We start from the raw sequence: 23,512 nt of genomic DNA on the forward strand, positions 1-23,512 counted from the left end.
TTTAAAAATTATTTTGAGAAGGCTTTTTTTTTTTAAACTATGATCTTAAACAGCCTAATTACTTTTGTTTATGGTAAAAGAATTAACCTTTAAAAGGGAGGAAGGAGAATAGGGAGACAGCAATTTTGAATCTGGGCTAATCACTTTGATTATTATTATTACGTGACATGACATCTTACCGTTGACAGTTCTCCCAGTTTTGGCATGGTGTTGTCTTGAGACCAATGGATCTTTGGCTGCAACATATCCTGGAGAATGCTTCCAAACCTGGTCCCCTTCTCAGAGGAGCAATTGTTGGCAGATTTCAAATACTGGTAGTACACACTTGTAGGAGGACGCTTTAGAGCGGCATCAGCTTTCTGTGAAACTGGCTTACAAGGTGTTTGACTGGGAGAAGCTGCATTTGGAAACAGTTCTGGTTGCTCCTTAGAGTCAAGTTGTTCTTTTGAAAGAAAAAGTGATTGTTCACGAAACAAAGATCTATTTTGATCATTTGATTGAAGTGTTGTTTTTAAATTCCCTCTCCATTGACTGGAAAGACAGTCGTCTTCTCTCTCAACATCAAACATATTTTCTTCATATGATGATTCTTCCTCCTCCTCGTCCTCCACTCCCTCCTCCTCCTCCTCTTTACTGAGCTGAGTAGTAAACTGTAAGCGCTCAGAAACTGACTGCAGAAGGGAAAGCACAGAAGCATGGTCAGTGTTATCTTTAGATATTCCACTAGGATGGCCTTCTGGTGACATGTCTGTGGAAAGCAAGTCTTCTTGGGAGCTGTCATCTTCATATATTGGAGACAAAGAGAAAGGATATACTCTATAGCGCTTGGCCTCCACACTCAGAAATGACTCCGAGCTACGGCTATCTGTTGCTTCATTCAACTTGTTATCCTTCCCATAAAGACATGCTAACTCATGGTTATTCTTTGCTCTTTCACACATGAGACGATCTATATTATCTGAAGGCAAACCAGAAGAAGAAAGCGAACCAGTCTGTGCATTGTCAGTTGAGACAGATTTGTTCTCAGTTTGAAGGGCACCTTCATAAATGATAGTAAAAGAATTGTTCTCCCATTGTTCAATTAGTGGGGAAAAGGCTACAAGATCTGTCGATTCCTTCATGTCATCGCTGCAGTCCAGACCATTTCCTTCAAGCTGATCATTTCTCTTCATGTCTTGATCCTTCATTTGTACCTTTTTCAGATTATCATTATTTTGGGCAAAGACTGTTTTGAAGCAGTTTTCCCCTTCACGGTCCTCTCCCATAACAGACAATTCACGTACAATGAACTGTGTGTTTAATCCAGTATTAACCTCTACTATTTCACTTAACCCTTCTGCTAGTTCCTCTTTACTCTCCACTGCCTTTGAATCTTCTAAGGTTGCTTTTACTTGTGCAGGTACTTCTTGTGCAGCCTCTCTTCTGCAGTGTGCACATGGACTGTCCTCTGCACTGCTTTCCAGAGATTCCCGAGGACTGCTTTTGTCTTTGGATTCACTCTGCATGCCGATACATTCATCATCAGGCATAAAAGATGACAAGTTAACATTTACAGGTGGCAGCAACGTGCATTCTGGCATATTTGTATTATTGCATGAATGTTTTAACTGCAACAACAGAAGCATCTCTTCAGTCACAGTAGCATCTCTATGTATTAAATGTAAAGATCCATCAGATTTTCTATTAGTTGCTGATACTCCAGCTTTGCCACACATCTCTGTTGCAGCCTGATGTTCACACAGCTTTCTATCATGTCTCTCTTTTGCTGGCGTCCTAAGATCTGATTCTAGCCTTGCTGAACTACCAGTGGGTAGAAATCCATTTGTTTGACATGTAAATGCATTATTTGGTATCTTTTCACCTCTTTGGGGCCAATCTATGCCATTTTCCATACTATTTGGAAGCAAAGGAGGACTTGAGCAATCTGCCTTTTCACAGTTTACCGTTACACTACAAGTTTCCTTCTTCTCTGTTGGTTCCTGTGTTTTGGCAGGTAACTTCATATCAAAGTTTAAAATTTTTGGCATTTCAGCCTTAGATTTAGGCTCAACCTTTTCAGAAGGCCTCTCACTGCCTTGCCACTGATTGGATGCCAGTTTTTGTTTGGTTGAGTTAATGACTTCATCAGCTGTTTCTTTTCCTTTTAGTGTTAGTGCACTATGTAGGTCAATTTTCTCAGGGATGTAAGATAGCATCTTTTCATCTTGATTATTTGTATCCACTGTTTCATTTCCTGCAAATGAAGATGAGCCTCCTCCACTGCTCTCATTAAAATGTTTTAATGACTGCACAGCTGACTGGATTTCTTCTGCTTCCAGCTGCACAGTTGCAGCTTTCTGATCATTTAGAATATCCATATTTATTAAACTATCCTTACTCCCACAAAACTGGCAGACACCAATGGCTTGTTTTGCTATTATTTCTTCTACAGCCAAGTGTAAAACTGAGTCCACTATTTCCTCAGCTTTTTTAAACACAGCACCATTGTGGAATTTAGCATGTTCTTGTCCCTTCGTATCGGTATCCTCCCATACTTCCTCAGAACAGAGCTCATCTGACTCTATTTGAGTAGGTGCACCAGCTGTTTGATCATCTGTCACAGAAGGGGCTTCTGAGATAGCAGAAGCACGGTTACCAAGAATCATGTGTCCCACAGCATTTCTGCACACACTCTCAGTACAGGCTGACTCGGACGCTGTTTCCAAAGATTTCAAAGGACAGACGGGTGATGGCATTGCCTCTACCAAGACACTGCTGTCAGCCTGTTGTGTGGATGAGGCCTCCTCTGCCCCATCACTAGCTCTGTGACTGGAAGAATTACTGTTCCCCTGAGCAATGCCCAACATTTCTAAGGCAGAAATGGAATGGTTGGAGGCTTCTCTAGATCCCAGAGTAGGTGAAGTGGGCCTGGGGATGCAAACACCCCCCACATCTACTCCAGCAGCAGAGCCATCAAGCATAGCTGGAGTAAGCTCAGGTTCCAGAGAACCAGCTGGGCACAAAGCTCTCAGGTCTCCTGAGCGAAGTGGCACCTTGGTCATTCTGTCCTCAGGGATTATTCTACTAGACTCAGCAGCTGGAAAAATAAAGCTGTCCTGTTCAGAAGCAGCAGACCATCTAGCAGTCTGGCCATTTTCAGAGTTAGTGGCAGGAGAAAGCATTTTTCCTTGGTTGTCAGATGAAGAATCATGTACTGTAGGTGACAGCCTAGGCATATTACTGTTTTCCTTCTTAGAAGAAAAATTAATACACCCATCTTCAGAAACAGGTGGAGATTCAGAAATTATGTCTACGTCTTTTTCACTGATGAAAGCAGAATGGTTGGTCAAAGGTCCTCCTCTGTATCTCAAGGCAGAATGAGAAACCTCCAGATTTTTTTCTTGTGACTTAGAAATGTAAGAGCAAAGTTCAAAGACGCAATCTTTACACTCAGAAGGAACAAGAGCAACCTCAGTCATACCAGTCTTGTCAATTTTAGAAGCAGGAGTATGATCGTCTGTCCTGTCAATGGTGATTAAAGGGCAAGGTGCAGGCTTTGCTGCGTTATTTTCTGTGAGTATAGCTAATGCCTTGGCAGGAAAGTTTTGAACAGTTTCAAGGGAAACAGGACCACAGCTGTGGACAGAAATAGAGTTTTCTGAGAGGCTCATCTCTACAGGCTCAAAGGATTTGTTCTTCTCATATTCAAGATCAGGACGAGAAAGTGTCTCTCTCTCATCTTTTAAACTGACTTCTCTTTTCCCTATATTTTTGGACTTGTAACTAGGATGAAGGGAAGCTGAGGAACAGCCTCCAGTTTCAAAAGACGACTCATAAGTTACAGAGAGAGGTACCGTCAGCTTATCCAAGTTAGATTTCACACCTTCACATCCATGTATGCATGACGATACATTGGCAAGGTTTTCCACTGCAACCTCAGATAAAACCTTCATTGTTTCCACAGCCTTAGCTTCTGGACAAGGTAAACCAGTCTGCTGTCTGGCAGCATCCTTAGAATTCTCCACACGGATTAATTGGTGATCATTTTGTACGTGCACTGGTTTCCCTAACTCACTCAGTTCTTCATTACAAGTCCCCCTGTCCGTGACTACATCTTCATAATTTTTAATAGATGACACTGAAGTACTTAGATTACCTGTGGCTACGCATTTTTCTCTTTTGGACTCCATGTTAAGCGAAGTGGGTATTTGTTCATTAAAAGGTAAAAGAACAGTAGCAAGAAAGTTCTGTGGATTTTGCTCTCTTTCTACAGCTGCCACAATTTTCTGTGTATCACTTTTTCTTGGATCACTATTTTTAGCTGCACTACCTGTATGCTGATCTGCTTGCTGCTGAAATGTAGTGGTACTGGAACGAACCATCTGGACATCCAATGTTAGCTCTGAGTGACTATCCATTTGATGATTACAGCAAAATTCTCCCTTACTCACCTGTAATTCTCCATTAACTGTCTTACTTTTTGATTTGGGTGAATGTAAACAATCATCCTGTGTTTCTTTTGTGGACTCCTTATTAGCTGTTTTACTACAATCATTTTCTTTATCGAAGTTAGATGTGGCATTTTTGTCTGCCTGAAACAGAGCTTCTGCTTCTCCCAGCAGTCCATCTTCTCTTCCAACAAAGTTGTCTGCAGAACTCATTTTAAGGGAATTGGTAATCTGGGAAGTGGAATTGGTTAGGATCTCACTGTTTCTACTACTAGATGACAATAATGAATCTAGTGAATATGTCCTTTTAACTTTTGTTGCAGCTAAAGCAGGCATATGTCTTAAGTCTATCTCATGAGATGATTCAGTAGATGAAGTTGTGGCCTTTGCAGTTATTTCATGTTTACTGCTACCCAAGCAATGCTGAGCTTTACCAGACTGTTTCCTTCCCATTTTAACTGCAGAAGACTTTACTAAGAAATCATCTTTGTGATCTTTACCCTCATCATCTCCATTTTCTTTTATCAAGTGTCCTGATTTCGGAGAGACAGTTGTTTGTATTTCTCCATTTTCTTTGACCACTGAAGCATTTCTGTTCTCAGTACTTTCTTCTCCTTTTTCATTCATTTCTGACTGATTCTTCAGTAGCTGCCTAATCCTTGCAGAACCTCGATATGTTGCATAAGTGACTGCAGGTGCTTCTGGCTTCCGTTGCACTTGCCTGTAACAAGGATCATCATTATCAGCACAAGACTATCTAAATAGCTAGTGTGATAATAAAGGTTAACACAAACTGTAGATGATGTACAATACTGTTTTCCTCCACAGGTTAGCACACACTGTAGATTGCATGCAATGCTATTTTCCTCCTTTTTCTGCTCTTCCTAAATATGGGTTTGTGTGACAAATGATACCTACACTACCTTTTACTAAAAAAGCAAACTTGAACTATAAGCAAAAAGTAGATTTTGCTATGAACAACTGCCATCATTTCCTTTCTACTAGACAATGGCATTACAATCAACATTTGCAGTGACAGAAATAAACATGCTGTTGTGAAGATGTTATATCCTATTAAAGCAGGCCTACAGTTTAAAACAAAAAAAAAATTACTGTACTAATGTTCATTAAAGTACTGAATTGAAATTTAAATTTTTACCCAAACTCTCAACATATTGGTATGGAACAGAACAAGGAGAAGCAAAACATGTGGGGAAAAAGTATACAACAGGGGATGCTTTCTGAACCACAGGGTAGTAATGAAAGAGAATGAACGGAGGTCAGGTAAGAACGAAGACTGCTTGAATGCTGGAAGAAATATCAAAACGAGAAGACTAGAAATGTGACATGGAATTGGTAGATCTAGCCACTCATTAGTCTTAAATTTAGTAGCAAAAAAAGTGAATGCAAAAACTAACAAATGAAAGAATCACCATGGAAAAACTGTGATCCTGATCCTTCACTGCTCTTTCTGATAATACTAAGGATAAATTCGGACCCTGTCACTTTCAATTTTCTGAAGAAGCAGTTTTTCTTCTTTCTTAAAACAGACAGACATCACAAATACTCACCTTTCTTTCTAATGCTTCTCTCCTTCCCCCCTATTTTTTTGTCGTTAAAGAATTCTTGCAAAAATCAGGCAGTGACAATATGAATGTGACTGTCAGCTTTTCCATTCTTCACCTTAGGACAAAGCAGACGCTCAAGACTGTGCTTAAACTCCATTCTGCCTCAGCCTCCACCTAAACTAAGAATAAACCCTTTCAAACTCTTATCCAGTCTGATCCTATGTCTGCTAACCCAGTGGCTAGAAGTGGCTATTCACCTGTCTGGGAAACTGTCATACTCCTTTCAGAAGAGTCTCTTGGGGGGTGGGGGTGGGGTGGAGGGAAGGTGTTAGCTCAGATTTTGATTTCTAATATAAAAGCATTGCAATAGGTAAAAAAATAACTTAATAGCATTTTTAAAAGCTCTCTGCAGCTTACCATTAGTTCACAAGTGAGAATTAGAACACCAATTTACTAAGGAAAACAGAACAGCAAAATAATTTTGTTTATTTGAGTATCATTGAGTAACTGTAACTTCAAATATTGTCTGTGTGGATTCTGAGTATGTAGTCTCTCGACAGGTATAGAAGAATATAAAAATGGAGTGGATTTACCAATCTAAAATAGAATCTCTTTTCTGTCAAGGTTTTAGAGGCCCAGATTCTTACTTCAATATTAATTTTATTTTGAAGAGGGAACCTAATAACATTTAAAATCACAAGTAAACTCCCTCTTTGTGCAGTATTTGGACATGCAAAGAGTACAAGTGAACTAAAAAGTGAAATTATTCATGTCCATAAACATTAAAACAGAGTCATAAACAGTCATTTATGTGCATGCTTTATATCACCAGGTGTATTTAGGCTAATGCCAAAATACACGAATATGGGAATTTAGACATTGTGAGAACTTGAAAATGAAGTTTGTACTGGGATTAAATTCACTGTAACCTCTGATGAAGGCTACAGCAGAATCTCAGTAGAGGGTTTATTAGCCAGGTATATTAAGTTATAGAGGAAACAGGAAAGTCATGTATAAATAGCATGTCTCCCAAGCGTTTGCAAAGTTAGATGCCTACATTTAGTCTTCTATACCACTAGTTTCATTTTCAGAGATATCAACAGTGGTAGCTGCTAAACACACAAACCATTTGCTAAAGTTGCTGTCTTCAGCATTCACACCTCTTCAAAGAGACATACACATTTCTCTGAGAGAGAAAACAAAACACAGTTGGAAAAAGGGTAGTAGAGAAAAAAATTATTAATTTTTGTTTTGCTTAAAAAAAGATAATTACATTATTTTCCATTTCCTCACAGAAAACTGTCTTCTACATTAGAAAACATTTTCCAAAGCTCCAGAGGTCTTAAAAATCTCAGGGGAAGGATCTATTGAGTTCTATAGTACACTGTATTTACTCAGAATCAGTCATACCCATAATAAAATTAAGTTTTAAGAACGTAAGACTTGATCATATTCTCATTCAAAATTATCCTTACTGAGTAACCTCTCCTATTTCAGTTAATTCAGAATGGGGTCAAAATATTTTAAATAATCACTATTAAGCTTCTAGAAAATCCACCAGCTCTCCCATACTTTGGCCAACCTCAAAAATAAAAGTTGGTCTACAACCACCCTGAATCCAGATAAAATTTCATTCAAGAAAACAAATAGAACACAGGTTGGCACCAATTCTCCAAACAAGTTTTATCGATTCTTGAAAAGGAAAACTGTAATGATACATGTTTAAAGTGAGCACATTAATGGTATTACAAGGTACCAAACACTCATTTCCACCAAACCCAAGGCATTATTTTGAATAAATGTCTCTATGACAATTAACTTTTACTGAGTGTCTTTCATTTCATGGTCGATTTTTGTCTGATATGGAGTGGGAAGAATTCAGAATTTATCTATAAATATGTGGCGAGAACTAGTGCTCTGACACAAACCTGGAAAATGTCCTTCTGTTTGTCTCCTAAACCCAACTTTGCCTTCAAATTTCTCCGCTGAACTCAGCAATTCTTAAACCCAAAGCATCCAGAAATGGCACGAATAGGTTAACTTTACAAGAAGATTGCCTACACAGGAATGACAACAAGAATGCAGCATGATGGGGTACTATATCTACATTGATTTGAGCCACAGATCCCAACAAATAGTTGTACCATTTATTACACACAGTCAGGCAAAACAAATGTACTCAGAAGTTTCTTTTTGCTTATGTGGCACCCTTTATCATTTGTCCCAATTCTTTTTGCTGTTTGTCCTCTGAGGGAATTTTACACTCTGATTGATCAATTTGAAGTCTGAGCAAGGCTCAAAGCAACCTGCCCTATGGCGTTCTGTGCACAAATCCAATCCTGACTAGCACTGGCTATAGCACTCCTTGAGCGGTGGATCCTCATCGTGTAGCTGGCCTCTGCCAGTGTCTCCTAACACACAGCTCTGCTTTCCTGCAGGCTTGTCTCTAGCAAGAGTTTCTGCAGTGGATGCTATTTTAAAAGAGAACCAACCTCTCCTCCACAGACATAGCAACTTTCAGGACCTCTGACCTTTGATAAAAAATTTGCTGCTCAGCATATTATAAAAATGTTGCCAGCAGACCTTTTAGTCCTAATGCATTTACTTTTAAGAGCACACAGAAGCGTGTTCAATCTGAACGCTCACATGCAACAAGACATTTAAAAAATGAAAACCCTTGTTCCTATGCGGCAGCAGCAATTCAACTATAAGTCTTATGAAACACATTTAGAAGCAGGCAGTGTCACAGCAAATCTTTTGAAAGTGTCACTAGAGACTTGTTTCATAGACATTTAAAGTAACAATTAATTTCTGATCACCAATATGTCAGTTCAGAACATACCTTAAAAACTCTTTGCAAAATTTTTTTTTCTACTCTCATGAGGATATAGATGAAAGCCTGATTACACACAGAACCCAGTGTGTATTCTGTCACATATTTCAAATACTGGGAGATTCCTTCTTTCCCTTCTTCAGAGGAAGCTATTCAATTCCCTATAAAGCCTTAATTCAGTTTCACAAAAGACTGTTTGACAGCAACAAGAGAGGATGTCAACATGAGTTACATTAAATTTGTCAAAAGTAGGTGCTTGTAGAGATTTATTCTATTCTGAAAGAGAAATAAAAAGTTCAAGGGGGGCTAACTCAAGGAGGAGAGGGGAACATCTTCTGACATCTCATTATGACAGACAACTTGTGTAACCTGCCCCAAAAGCAGCATTAGTTATAAAACAACCTTGTTGGTTTTGAAGCCCCGAAGCAGGAGGAAACCTACTACCTTGAATACCTCATCTCAGTACATCCATAAAGACTACATTGTTTGCACCTTTTTCAAGCGTATGTCATCAAGATGGTGACCCCTCCAATCTTCATATTTGTACCACACCATAATGCAGAAAGCAGACAACCCTAGCCTATTTTCAAAAAGATGGAGGAAGATCATACAGCATGATACAGCACTACATGGGTACAGCATCTCAGATGCCCGGGCAGCAGAGCTTCATTTGGACAGCATGGCATCCACACTAGAAAACCCTTACAACCAGCATCACTGCTTAGCTCCAGGCTCACTAGCTAAGGCTCAGCAGTGCTGAAGCGTAAGCATACCGCTGGCCGGCCTGTTTCTGCAGCGTGCAACACTTGGCTCTCCCAAGACATGCAATGGCCATTTTTACCTCATAGCTCACTCTTCCAGGTATTTTCTCCCCAGCCCAGCAGGCTCCTGCTTTGTCAAGCATACATGTGCATGTTTCCCCCAATCTCCTCTCACAGACCCCTCAGAAGTAGCTCCCAGAGCAGAGATCTGCAGGCTACAGGCTGAAAACCACTGATCTAAATCAGTATGTCTCTTGTGGTTCCTGTCTACTCCTCCCGACTATTTTAAAATTATGCTATTGTTTATTTTAATTTTTTCCACTTAGCTTTTATTCTACTGCATACTTAACTGACAACTTTTTTTTTTTTTTTTTTAAATTATGTTAAGGTCCTTTGTCTGGAAACAACTGTTTTAAAGTCACTTTGAAAAACCTTCTGGTGGAATCCAACTTACTCAGCCAGCTGGTTTCTACACTCATGTTAAATCTTCATGAATGGAAAAAATAAAAGCCTTATTGGAAAAAAGACACTGCGGGCTAACTGAAAAGTTGCCATATACAACTTAGATGAAAGAAAATTATTTTTTAGCCAGAGGGGATAGCTTAATGATTTAAATCTGAAGTTTGAAATACTTAGTGTCCTGGGACTTCGCAATGTGTATTTCAAAAGGTCAAAAGTTTGGTTGAACAAAGTGATTTGCACGCAGTTGATTCTGCAGGAAATTTCAAAGCTAATGTTCCATAAGGACAATTAAGAGTCAATGACAATTTTAGTAAAAGCAAATATAGTCTCTGTGACCTTGAAAGGAATGTTTTTCCTTCCCCTTGCCCTTCATGGTGCTACTTCTTGATTATCTTCCACATCTGGGAAAGCAACCCTACTCTGAGTCTGAAGGAAGAAAGCACAGATCAAGGCTGACTCAAAACACCAGCAGCTGCAAGACCAAGACAAGCACAAGGGGCCTGGGATCACTCCCAGCTCTTTGCTGCCATTTTTCCTCAGTACCCAGCAACAGCCAACCTTTCTGCCCCAAACCTGTGAGAAGTATCCATGCACACCTACCTGCCACCCTCACCCCCCCCCCCCCCCCCAGTAGTTCAGCCAGCTACCCCTCCCTTCCCCTCTGTCACACTCAGATATTCAGGTGCTCAAATGCCTGTGACCTGCCTCCTCTAAGGAGCAGGGACAAGCATGGCCTGTGCTGCCCCATGCTGATGTGCAAGGAGGGGTTATACGATACTGCAAATCCCAACGGAAAGCAAATTGCATTCAGAAGCTGGACCGCACAAAGTTACCTTGTGAGAGATGGCCTTGCCTTCAGGCACAGAACTGCAATACAGGCTAGAAAGGACTGTGGGAGATCATCCAATTCAACCAAGCTGGGCCAACTAGATCAGGGTGCTCGGGGCCTCGTCCTACCACTTCTGAGTATCTCTGAGGATGGGCCTTCGGGACCGGAGCCCTGTGCACACGCCCCAGGGTTTGACCACCCTCATGGTGAAAACACATTTCCCAATATCCCGTGCTCCTGTTGCCTCTCATCCCAACAGTGCATGTCTCTGAGAGGAGTCTGCCTCCATCTCCTCTACCAAGGCCTCCATGAGAGAGCTGAGGACAGCAGCAAGGTATCCCCTTAGCCTTCTCTTAAGGCTGCAGAAAGCCACTCCCCTTGCCCTCTCCTCATACATAATGAAGAATTAAAGCTAGGGCATCCCTCTACTCTCAAGCAAGAGTGTAGCTTCAGATGCATTAAGGAAACCAAAGGGTTTGACTTCGGGATGCCAGAAACAAAGAGATTATTCGATCCTTTCATGTACATTGATGCTAGGGGGAGTTAGGCAGATGTATCAGCAGGACCTGCCTCTGAGCATTATTACACAGCTACTGCATATGCTCTGAAAAGGCAACCAAAGGTGACTATGTGTTCTAGCAGCCCACCTGCCTACTTAAAGACAGGAACCCAGTGGTACCCTCTCTCTGATGCTACTTGCCACCCCAACAGCAGTAAAGATGAAGGTCTACGGATTAAGACCTTATTGACAAGTAAACGCCTAGGAGGCCTGAACAATTACATTGCAGGTAGCTCCTTAACTTCAGAATCACACTGTAAAATGCTGTTTCTAAGAAACAGTCTCTATTAACTGAATACACTACACAGTTGAAAAACCCTATTAAAAAAAGTTCAGTGGAAAAAACAATCCAGTGAATTAATTTTCATCTTAATTAATTTAGCTCAATTTTGCATCTGTTATGAATTACTCTTAAACTAAGAAGCTTTCATCCTTCAGAAACACAGAAATCTTTGCTTTGGTGCCAACAAGAACCTTTCCTTTGGCCCATGTCCCAGCTCTGGGCAGGTACCCTTCTCTGGCAGGCAGGCCTGGGCTTGCATTTCTCCTACAGCGGAGCCCTGAAATTCACCCACCCCACTGTTGGAATGGGTCGCTAAATCTCAGCACAGCACCTATCTTGATAAGGTCTCAGTTGACCCACATAGGCTTGGGCTCTCGTCAAAATTTAAAAGTCTGTAAGTACTGTTAAAGGTTAGCTTGTTCAAATCAAGGTATGCATAAGATATGTCTGGAAGAAAACATTTCAGAAGAAAGAAGCCCTCTTCTTCAGTGACCTAACACAAAGTCCTTCCAAGGGAGTTTGGGTATATCACTGCTGGAAGCCTCCCTCCACAGTTCACCAAGAGAATTACGGGCAAGATGATCCTGATCCTTTCCTGGGACAGCCTTCTAAATCAATTTTGGGCCATATTTGGCTGTCCTAGAAGGGTGGAGCTACCCACATACCTTATACCCCTCTCAAGCGGTAGCAGGTCACTCTCAGCAATGACTCCTCATCCACCTGAGCACCAGCAACTGAACAACACTGCACTTCCATGGTCCGTTTATGAAGGCAGAAGCCAGAAAGCTATCGGAAGATTAATTACTATGTCCCCCTCCTCCCTCCCCATTTCCCCACCGCAAGATGCGTACCTCTGCCCCCTGCTCCTCCTTGTGCTGCTTCAAGTGTCTGTGTAGCAAATGCATCAGGGAATTAAGATCAAGAATAACCGATCCAGGTCCAAACAACAGTGCCTGCAGGCATGCAGGGCACATGCTGGCAGGACACCCAGGGTCCACAGCTCTCCTGGTGTTCCCCAGAGCCACCACTGATGCAACCTCTTACTACAAAGGGAAGCAGCTGTCTGTTCTGTCTCTGACAGGCTGTATATTAGCTGCATATTACTATATAACTATATGTATGTCTGTACAATGGGAATCTTTATGCAGGTATTATTATAATAGAAGTAATCAACACAGTGCTCTTGTCTTCCTCTTACTGTCATCACTCAACAGATGCTTTCAAAGATGGATGAACACTGCCATGCTGTGTGTACATTTAGGGTTTTAAAAGTTCAGGTCCTGTATGTATAGTGGGTCCTGTGTAGGCAATTACAGAGAAGGACACAGCTCTAACCACAAGATGGATTTGATTTCAACAAATGCAGCAGCAGCAGCTTCCCCAATCTTCTACATTATTCCTCAGGAATTTACCTGGCGAGACCATCGCTTAGAATTAAGTGATTTAATTTCTATTCATTTACTCTTGATTGTCTGCCAAAGGCATCTGTAGGGAAAGATGAATGCTGCTGCTACTGACTGAATCAAAACCACAATCCATCAGACAAATTAAAGGTTATGTTTCTGTATCACCACAAGCCTGCATCTGACCAGTAACACAAAGGTGAATGACAAGCTCTGAAACACACATGTTAACCAAAATTACGTAGACCTGAAGGATTTTATCAGATGTATTTCTAACAGAGCAAAATAAAAAGACAGGATTTTCAACAGTACTAAGATGGGAAATACTATGCAATTAGATGTATAGCAACAGGTTTACTAGACTTTAAAACCAACAAACAAACCCAACCCCTCACAAAACCCAACAAGGTATAACATAGTAGAACTGTAAACAGTCTGAGACTTGTCTCTCCTGAATGAAATAGCTTGCAATGCTCTCGCTAAACTATTACGAGGACTTGGCTCCTGGCAGAGTGCAAAGTGTAAAAGCATACAGTTTTGAGCATTTGCTTTTGAAATCACCCCCTCTCCTCTTCTACGTACAGTTAGAAAATCCTTGCAGTTGTGGGGTTGGGAGTTCTTTCTCACTTCCAAGTGCACAAGGTTCATAACAGAAGAGAGAAGTCAGGATCTTAAATATTTTGTCGAACTGGGCTATCAGCATCCTAACCACTGGTCAGGATTTTATAATCAAAACATTTAGAGTGGGTGCAACTTTGATTTTCATCTCATCAACCTTGTTCAGCAATGCAATAAGGCCTCTTGCTGAACTCCAGGACAAGCTGTCCAGTTTCAAAAGTACTATTGTTTTGCACGTCACTATATCCAACATCCACTTACTGTTACTGGATGTTACAAAAATAAAAAAATCTAGTAGAAGATAGGCAAATGGCAAGCAGTCAATAGAACACATATAGGTCATTACTCTTTTTTTTTCGGGGGTGGGGTTGGGCAGGGGAGGAAAATAAATTGTCAGAGTTCTGGTCTCAGTTACCTGTAGAGAGTAGTGCCTATTACCACAACTGGTATTCTTGAGAAGACGGCAGGTATGTACTGCAGGAAGTCCATTCTCAGAAGTCATAGAGAAACAGCCTCAATTTTGAAGCCAAATTGTTGCTTGTTAAGTGAAAGGCAATATATGTATAAGTGAAAGAATTTTACATTATAGGAAGGAAAAATAATGGGGCAAATCCATGTTTTATATTTGTCACCTACTTTATGAAATCTTGATCTCACATAGACTTTCAGCAGTGAGAAATTAGGTGAAGTGCACCCCCACTGTTCCATGGTTTTATTTTTAGGAATTATTTTATCAGTTAAAGGTTGGCTTTTTAGCATCCTTGAGAAGGAGTGCATAGGCTAAAACTAAACATGAACTTTTCACTTTTATACTTACCCCTCTGCCACTGGGGACTATTCTACACAAAAGTTGCCATCTTACCTAAGCAAGAGACTTTTCTATGCTTAGAAGCAAATGCCTTTGCATTTTTCTTTTCCACTTATAGCAGAATAAGCATTACTTTAAAACTGTATTTAATATTTTACTGACCTCACCCCTTCATCATTTTATAGAACACTGCAAGCCCAACTCCTTGCTTCACTTCTCAATGACAAGGGCATCTTGAACAATCCCAGACAAATGGAAGACTAAGGGATGCAATCACTGAAGACTTAGCCAATCCAACTCTTCTCACCCATTTTCAGTGCTGCAATTATTTATTATGTTACTGTCCACAGTAATTGTTGTCTAGAGACTTTGCCAAATTTATCATGGTTTTGTCCTCTGTGCTCCTCCTTTACCGCTTGCCACTGTCTGGATTAAAGGAGCAGAAACCCTTAAGGTACAATTACCTCTGAGCCAACCAGCCAGTGTGATGGAGGAATAACGTGACCTACACGTTTTGTCCCTCAAAAACACATACTCCACAGACTGAGCTCATGAATTCCACTTTCCTTGGCTCAAGGCCTGGAAACCTGAGTCTTTACCAAGTCCCAGGCCTCCCACTGATGGCAAAATTAACCTCAATCTGCAGGTCAGAGCAGTCTGATTTCCTTGTATTTTGCAAAATACAAAGGATATAAGGTTAATGAAGTTGTCTGGGTAAAGGCATCTGTGACCATTTGGTAGGTATTTTAGTTCTGAAAGGTTGTTTGGTTTTTTAGTGTTTTTTTTTTTTTTTAAACAACTCTAATGGGGATTATGCAATCTAACAACTGTCCTTCTTTCACTTACCATTGCAACCTCCTCCATAACCACAGATAACCCCTAATTTAATATTTAACAGTAGTTTAGAATTAACAAATTAATTTAAGTGTTCCTCATGACAAAGGAAATGGTTGTAAGATTAATAATGCAGTGGTCTTAAGGATTTGTAAAGCCCTCAGCTTCAATTTCCCTCTACGTTAAATGCTAAAATTGCAGTTTAACATAACAATCAATGGAATCAATAGTACCTTTGAATTTATATGGATCACTAGCTGTCTCACCTGTCTTTTGGGACCAAATCTTCAAGAGATTAGAGAAGACCACATTCACACCATTGTTCCCTTCATGGTATCCATGGACCTTCCTGTTACTTTGTACTACATCTTGTCCCTCTCCACCATTATTCATGTGCTTTTAGCACCCACTTCCAAATACTTCTTAGTACTTCCTATGAAACTATCTAGCCAACCGTCAGCAATCAAGAGCACTTTTACAGTTTAACTATGCTAAATGAATACCAGTTAGTTAATATTTAGTAAAGAAGCTAGCTAGCACTGAAGAGAAAAAAAACTGCTCTACATCCTTTAAACTTCTGTAAACTAAAAGAGAACAAACCTGACATAATCACTTCCATAACAGAAAAAAGAGGTATCCTTGATTCAAACTTTTTAAGAGGTAAACAGTGCAAACCTCTGGTTCTGCATTGTCATTTCAATTTCTCTTTACTAATTGCTTCAGATACACAGTTCACGTTGTGTAGTCGGGCAGAAAAAAACCTATGCAAAAGTTACACAGAGATTGTCTAACTTGTTTGTATCCTGACCCAAAAAGGGCAGAATGTACACTGTACTTTTGAGAATGAGTTTAAAAGGAAAATGACTGGTTAATGTTTGCCCAATTTTACAACAGCTACAATGAAAAAACCACAGATTTCCTTCCATTTAAAAAAAGTCATTTTCCACAGAAAAACTTCATTGTTTATATAAACCAACTTACCCCTACCTCCAAACTAGCAACACACATTTTTATATGCTTGCCTGACCATGAGACAGGTAAACTACACTGAGAAAAATCTACACTGATTTGCATAGGTTATCTAACAATATAGGACAATGTTAAAATATGGTCAATTGAAAACGCCAACTGCAACTTTGATTTCAAGAAAACCAAAATAACTCAAAAATACTTGCACAGAGCAAGGAGGTCACTTCAGTGAGTTAATACCCACACCTTCCAAACTCTGTAAGCTTTTATTAATGCCAAACTTATTAATCCACATTGTTTTGAAGAAGAATTCGCACGAAGCAAATGAAGACTGAGACCATCTGTCCTCATTTCGACTGGGATAGAGTTAATTTTCTTTCTGGTAGCTGGTATAGTGTTGTGTTTTGGGTTCACTATGAGAAGAATGTTGATAAGACACTGACGTTTTCAGTTGTTGCTAAGCAGTGTTCATACCAAGTCAAGGATTTTTCAGCTTCTCATGCCCAGCCACCAAGAAGGCTGGAGGGGCACAAGAAGTTAGGAGGGGACACAGCCAGGACAGCTGACCCAAACTGGCCAAAGGGGTATTCCATAACATATGATGTCATGCCCAGTATATGAACTGGAGGGAGTTGGCCTGGGGGGGCAGATTGCTGCTCGGGAACTAACTGGGCATAGGTCAGCAAGTGGTGATCAATTGTACTGTCCATCACTTGTTTTGTATATTCCAATTCTTTTATTGTTATTATTGTCATTTTATTATTGTTATTATTATCATTATTATTTTCTTCCTTTCTGTCCTATTAAACTGCCTTTATCTCAACCCATGAGTTTTATTTTTTTTCAATTCTCTCCCCCATCCCACTGGGTGGGGAGGACTGAGTGAGCAGCTGTGTGGTGCTTAGTTGCCGGCTGGGGTTAAACCATGACACCATCTGACCCTCTAAACTGCGCATACAGGCTGCCCAGCACCTTATCAGTTTAATGCTCAAGATCTACTCAAATGCAGCAGTATAAAATGAGCAGAGCAGCAAAAAAAATCCCAAGACATTCTGTCACTTCCACCACTCCTATTCACAGGCCTGTAGCCATCAATAAAATGGGTAAGTCTCATGTGTACACTTTGAAAAGCCACCAGAACTCAGAGGTTTCTTCTACCTGGAAGGAAAGATGTGCACCAGCTCCTTATTGCATCAGCCAGGGAACTGGAGAGGAAAAAAAAAAAGAAAAAAAAAAAAAAAAAAGAGAAAGACTGACTTTTTGAGGGCTGACCAGGGCTGCCTCTCATCCACTTAATGTAGGCTCTGATTGCCACATTTAGTTCACCACATATTGGGCCTTTAGTTGAATCTCAGGAGAGACTCAAGGTAAGGCAGAGGAGTACAGCATATAAAAGGACTGACTTTGCTGGGGAAGAGAGTAAGAAAAAAAAAACCCAACAAAAAACCCCAACCTGCATAGAGGACAGACTACCACTGCAAACTGAATAATACAATCAGTAGCTGCGGGTGGAGAGAGCGAGAAAAAGCAAACACTGAAGAAAGTATGCTGAGATACAATATGGAAGAAACTACATGGAACAAAATAAAAAGTGAAAAAGATCTATTAATGTCTACTGTCTTTTTTGACTAAGCTCTCTTTGAGGCAAGGAGTGACTTTTCTCATACCTATGCACAGCCTCTAGCACAATGGTATGCAACTTACCTGCTGGTTTCCAGAATATACTACAGAAACAGCAAAAAGCAGCAAGAGACTGATGCAGCAAGCCAGCCTGTCCAACAGGTTTTAAGAAATACACAGTTTGTTCAGGAACTAGACTGAATAACATAATGCTTCTAGACTTCTCCAGATAACAACTAAGGGGAGAATAAATTTTCTTCTATATTGATCAATGAAGCAGTGGTGCCAGGCTGCAATATGCAGTTTGGAAAAAAGAGTCAGTCAGATGTGTGCTACTACAATAAGAATCTGTAATAAAAACCAGTTGACCACATCACAGACCAAACTTGTGAGAGTACTCAAGAGAACACAACCATTATTATTATTAATTACAAACAGTACCGTATTTTGGTGGTGGAAATACAGTCTTAACTTCACCTGAACAGGTATCACATCCCCTATTCATATCCTGATCAGCCATTACGTTTATAATATAAAGGTGAATGACAGACGCCTCACATCATTAGTCTACTGAATAATAAGGACAGAGTGCTGGAGACATCCCCAGTATGGAAGTGAAATTCATTAAGCAGCTACTTTGGGAATCTCTGACCTCCTATATGGAGACGAAACACTACACATGCCACAGTAAATATACTGAGCACAACTCAAATTAGTTTTAAAACTTCAAAGAAAAAAGAAGGTTTTTCTTCTCACTACACCCTCCCATTCAGCAATACAAGCACGAGCACTGCGATAGACTTACCAGTTACCCCAAATCATTACTTTTGGCTTAAATTTGAAATAAATATCCTGGGCAGTATTGAAAATCTGAGTAAGCATTACTTACAGATTCATTGCCTGTGGACAACTCCATATTCTACACACCTATTAAAAACTGGACAGGTATCACATGCATACATACACACCTAACTTCAAACGTATGCTGTACTGGCCCACATATAGTCAAATATTCAACATAACAGCTACAAATGTTTTTGGAATACTATTACCTGTGTTTATGCCACAGTCAGAAAGATTTTGTAATATACGGTGTGGACCACAGCCAATGTTTTCACTCTTCTATTCTCAAACACACATTGGTGCCCTTGGCACCATTTTTTTGGAAATCTTTTTTTCAAATATTACAGGACTGTTATATTTGTTCCATATTTAGGCTAATTGAGTATTTTGTATAACCTTCTTTACATTGCAGGAAAACCCCAAAGAACAAGGGGAAACAACACATAAGCAAAAATCACCAAGTCAAATAAACCAGGAAAGATAATTTAAAAATGAGGAAATGCTACTTGCAGAAAACCACTGAACTAGTGAGATATAAAAAGGACAAACACTCAAACCTTTAATTTAGCTCACAATATGGATGGAAATAAGCTCTCTACACCTTTTTTTTTTTTTTTTTTTCAAAGTAGATCTACAATACTGAACGTATTTCTAAATGCCACATCTTTAACCTCTCTTAACAGTTAGACGGATCTACACTGGATCTATCCATAGGCAGAAGACTTCCAGAAAATCTTCTTTAAAGTTATGTTTTGTTGCAATCAACTTCTCATTTATTTAAGGTAGTTGCTACTAGAGTTTTGCACAAAGTCAAGTCAGGGGCACTCCAAACATCCTTAGAAATGACCGTCATTTGTCATACAGTCAGCAGAACTTAGTCAAGGTACTTCTGTGCACACACATACACATGCAGAAACATTAACATATTTAATACTAAATTATAAAACTTACTGTTGCGCATCTGCAGATCTTTTCCAGCCTCCTTGCAGATCCTGTGAGATATCTTTCCCAATATTATTTAAGACAGCATCATCTTTATTTACAGAATCCTCTCCTATTCTAGCTGTAGAACAAAGAGGTTCTTCAATTTTTGGATGCTTTGGCTGCATGTCCTCCAGAAGGGTATTTGTGTTCTGTAAATCCTTTTCACATCTGCTGGGTTCATCTTGGAAGGCGGGGGGTTTAGATTCTACCAAAGAAGATTTTGTTGTAATATTAAATAAGCTTCCAAGAAAATGAAAAAAGCCTTCTCGGGGTTGCTTGTCCTTATCTGCTGTTTTGATTCCAGGAGTCAAACTGGGAAGGCTATTAGCCTTTTTCAGCTCCTCCTGGATTTCAGACTTGCCAAGTTCTTCTGTGGAATGGTTCCTCTCTTCATTTTGACAAACCTAAGATAAATACAAGAAGCACATAAAGAAGATGTTTCCTGTTGTTTTCCCACATTCCCAAATTCCTTAATTTTAATTTGCTCCTATGCATCGTAATCCTTTCAGGACATATGTTGTTTAAAGGTTCATTTTAAGATCAAAGTCCTGTGCTCTCTTCTCTTTTTGAACTAAAATGGTCCCTATTCTTCAAAAAGCCAAAAGGACTACATAGGCTAGAAGATTCACAAAGCAGCTGCTGTGGAAGTAAACTACAGAAGGACAGATGGAGAACAATTGCTTCAACTGGCACAAAAAAGCTGAGGAAGAAGCAAGGAACAATTTTGCACACTTCAGACTCTAACCTGCTCAAAAAGCACAGCTTCACAAACAAATCTGTATGCGCTTGTGAGATGAACAGTTTTCAGCTTGCAAATATACGCAAGAACACCATAGCAAAACACAAACATACCATAGCCTTTAACGTAGGGTAACCTGCACTTGTAAAAAAACCAGGAGAATCAAGAACAGAATTTGGATAAAATGAACTCAACTCATGTGCCAGAGATTATTCTACCTGCTATCCTTAGCAACCCCACATTGCATCCTTTGGCCAGCTTTCCTCCAACTCCACAGGCAATTAATTAACCTCACAGCTCTATTTCCAAATCTATTTGCAGTCTCACAGAGCTCCATACTCTACCATGCAGACAGACAAAGTCCTACACACCACTACCACTGCACCCACGACCTTCTGAACTGCCTATCAGCTAACTGAAAATAATTAGTCATAAGGCAAGGCTTCACCTCATTTAAACCACCTGTTCACTTCTTCCCTCAGTTCAGCTGAGCATCTACTGCAGGGGCAAGACAAGCTCTGTTCCTCACCAATTTATGCCCTTGAATTTCTTTGGTGTCAGCTTCTCTCACAGATCCAAGAACTGCTGCCCAAACCCATGCTACTTCTGCCAAGACCATCTGCCCAAAAACATGATGCAACTTCACTGGTAGGCTTCACAACCACCACATGTAACCACCTTTTCAGCTTCACAATCTGCGAATGCTTTTTCCCTGGACTAAAATTTTCTGGTGAGCACCTCGTTCCCATCTTCACCCTTTGTAGTGGATGCCATATACTATTGCTGCCTATTTTATCTTTACAGTGCAATCCTTGTAATTTCAATCCCTGTTTCAACCCAGTTTATTAAAACAGAATAAAGTTACCCTAGCTTTTCTTAGATGAAATTTGTTCTGCTCAACAGGAGTGGAAAAGGAGAACATGAACAAAAAGCTCTATGCAAATTTTAGTTGTGTCAACAGTATGTTTGGAGAAGAGTAATTGTTTCAAATTGGATAACACCTACCCATCCGATCTAAGCAGAAAGCCACTATTTTCATTAGGTCACTAATCCTATTCTGACTTGAAGATATATTTGTTTCAAGTAACCTAAAATAAGCAAGTAGGTTTATTTGTTAATAGTCCACCTAGGATCATGTTAATTATGAAAAAAGTGTTTTAATGAACACAGTTTAATCCTTGGGGAACAGCAATTTTTTAAAAACTTGCAAGTTATAGTTAGTGATACTGGAGCAGTGGTCTTTAATCTTCAAGCAATGTTTTTTTCACCTTTTTCATACAAAGAGTAGATAAAATTGCTTATTATTAAAGTGATCAGATGTATGTATTGAAAATTGAATTGTTTATGTGAGCATAGAAATTGAATGGCACAATTGTCCTTGAGAAATCCATACAACCTGTATTTTCTTCAGACAGGCAAGACACTTAAACAACCACATTAAACTTTTATGTAAACCTTCAAAAGTGGGCTAAGTCAAACTCTAGCCTTTTTTCACCCTATGTGTGATAAATCCCACCTGCTTCCCCACATACTGCACTAATCAATAGCCGATGCATCACAAAGGGATGTAGTCACCCCTGTAGTATTCAGGGATTTACTATTTTACAAGTCAACTCTACCCAAATCCACCCCTGGAAATGAAGAGGACAACAGTGCAGCTTACAGATGTACCACAGTGCTGGCTGGTATCTTCAGTACTAGGCAAACTATGCCAGTAACATGCAAACCTGGGATGAATCTCTTGAACAATTAACTTTATCTCATAGGAACCAAGTACTTTGCATAAGGAAATATAAAACAGAAACAAGAAAAAAATTAATTTCCAAAAACTTCATAATACATGAATGATTCACCATAGTCAGCTTCAAAGTTCTGCTATCGTAGTTTCTTCTTTCACTTTGACTAACACCTCAGCATTCTTCAATACCGGTTTTTGATTCAACTTAAGTGAGGGAAGGCATTTCTCCCTTGTTCTGTGTTTAGTACCGTTCACACAGATATGTCAGATTTCAAAGAGTATCTCAGTGCAGGAAATGCACACAAATCTTACTATTTTCTCTGCAGATATAACCATTATAGGCTATAAGCATTTATATTAATTCCTACAACATCTATGAAGTTAACAGCTAAATGCATTAACTACAAAAGAAAATATTAAATTCAAAACTTGTCAACAACAAATTTTTTGTTGTTTTTTGTTGTTATTGTTTGGGGTTTGTTTGCTTGAATTAATTTGTATTCAGGAACTAGTGTGTTTCTTCCAATTAGGAAATGAGACTTCAAATATGGCTACATCTCTACATGTGAAATTCTTCCCCTAGCAGCTCAGAGACATAACAGTTGTAAAGACTGTGCTTCTTATTTGTAAGTATAAATCATGCCCTGCATGAAAAGCTGTTCCATAGTCTCCGTTTCCAGAAACGGAAATCTATTTAGACTTCTCTTTCTCTTTAATCTTCCTTTCCTTACATAATTTTTGGTAAATCAAAAGAACAGGAAGTTTTAATATGAAAACGTCCTTCCATACCTTAAACCATAAATAGTGTCTTGCATAAAAAAAAAAGCCCTGGAGAATGCTTACACTGTGCTTACTTGAAGATATACGTGGATATTAAGTCCTAACACAGAAACTACGTAAATCCCTTCTTCCCTTCAAAGTAATCAATCCTACCCTCTGTATATTCTCCCTCCCGCTCCACTTTGCCTTTGCTATACAAGACAGCATGAGCTATTGGTGCTTTATCATTTGCCCATAAAATCTCAATTCAAAGTTTGAACCACCATTTAGGTATTATACAAACAAAACAGTTCTGCTACAGATTTTGAAGTTTGTATTTTAAGATAATGCCATATTCAAATTACTGAGACAAAAGCACATGATCTGTAAAGCCAGTAAGCCTTTAACACAGCAGGAGCCTTCAGGCACAAGTGCCTGACAAACACAGCAGGATGATGGCAATTCCACAAGGCAG

At 39.6% G+C, this 23,512-nt stretch overlaps 1 protein-coding gene across 1 annotated transcript in view; it reads right to left on the reverse strand.

Moving 5' to 3' along the window:
• Positions 1-23,512, reverse strand: part of CRYBG3 (crystallin beta-gamma domain containing 3) — a 97,253-nt gene that overhangs the window by 48,019 nt on the left and 25,722 nt on the right. Inside the window, exons 3-4 of the mRNA XM_052794842.1 lie at positions 19,769-20,205; positions 180-5,148 (exon numbers count right to left, since the gene is read on the reverse strand). Of these exons, the coding sequence (XP_052650802.1) occupies positions 180-5,148; positions 19,769-20,205 (5,406 nt within the window). The remainder of the gene's footprint in view (positions 1-179; positions 5,149-19,768; positions 20,206-23,512) is intronic.

This window comes from Harpia harpyja, chromosome 8 (assembly GCF_026419915.1).
Source record: "Harpia harpyja isolate bHarHar1 chromosome 8, bHarHar1 primary haplotype, whole genome shotgun sequence".
Taxonomy (NCBI): Eukaryota; Metazoa; Chordata; class Aves; order Accipitriformes; family Accipitridae; genus Harpia; species Harpia harpyja.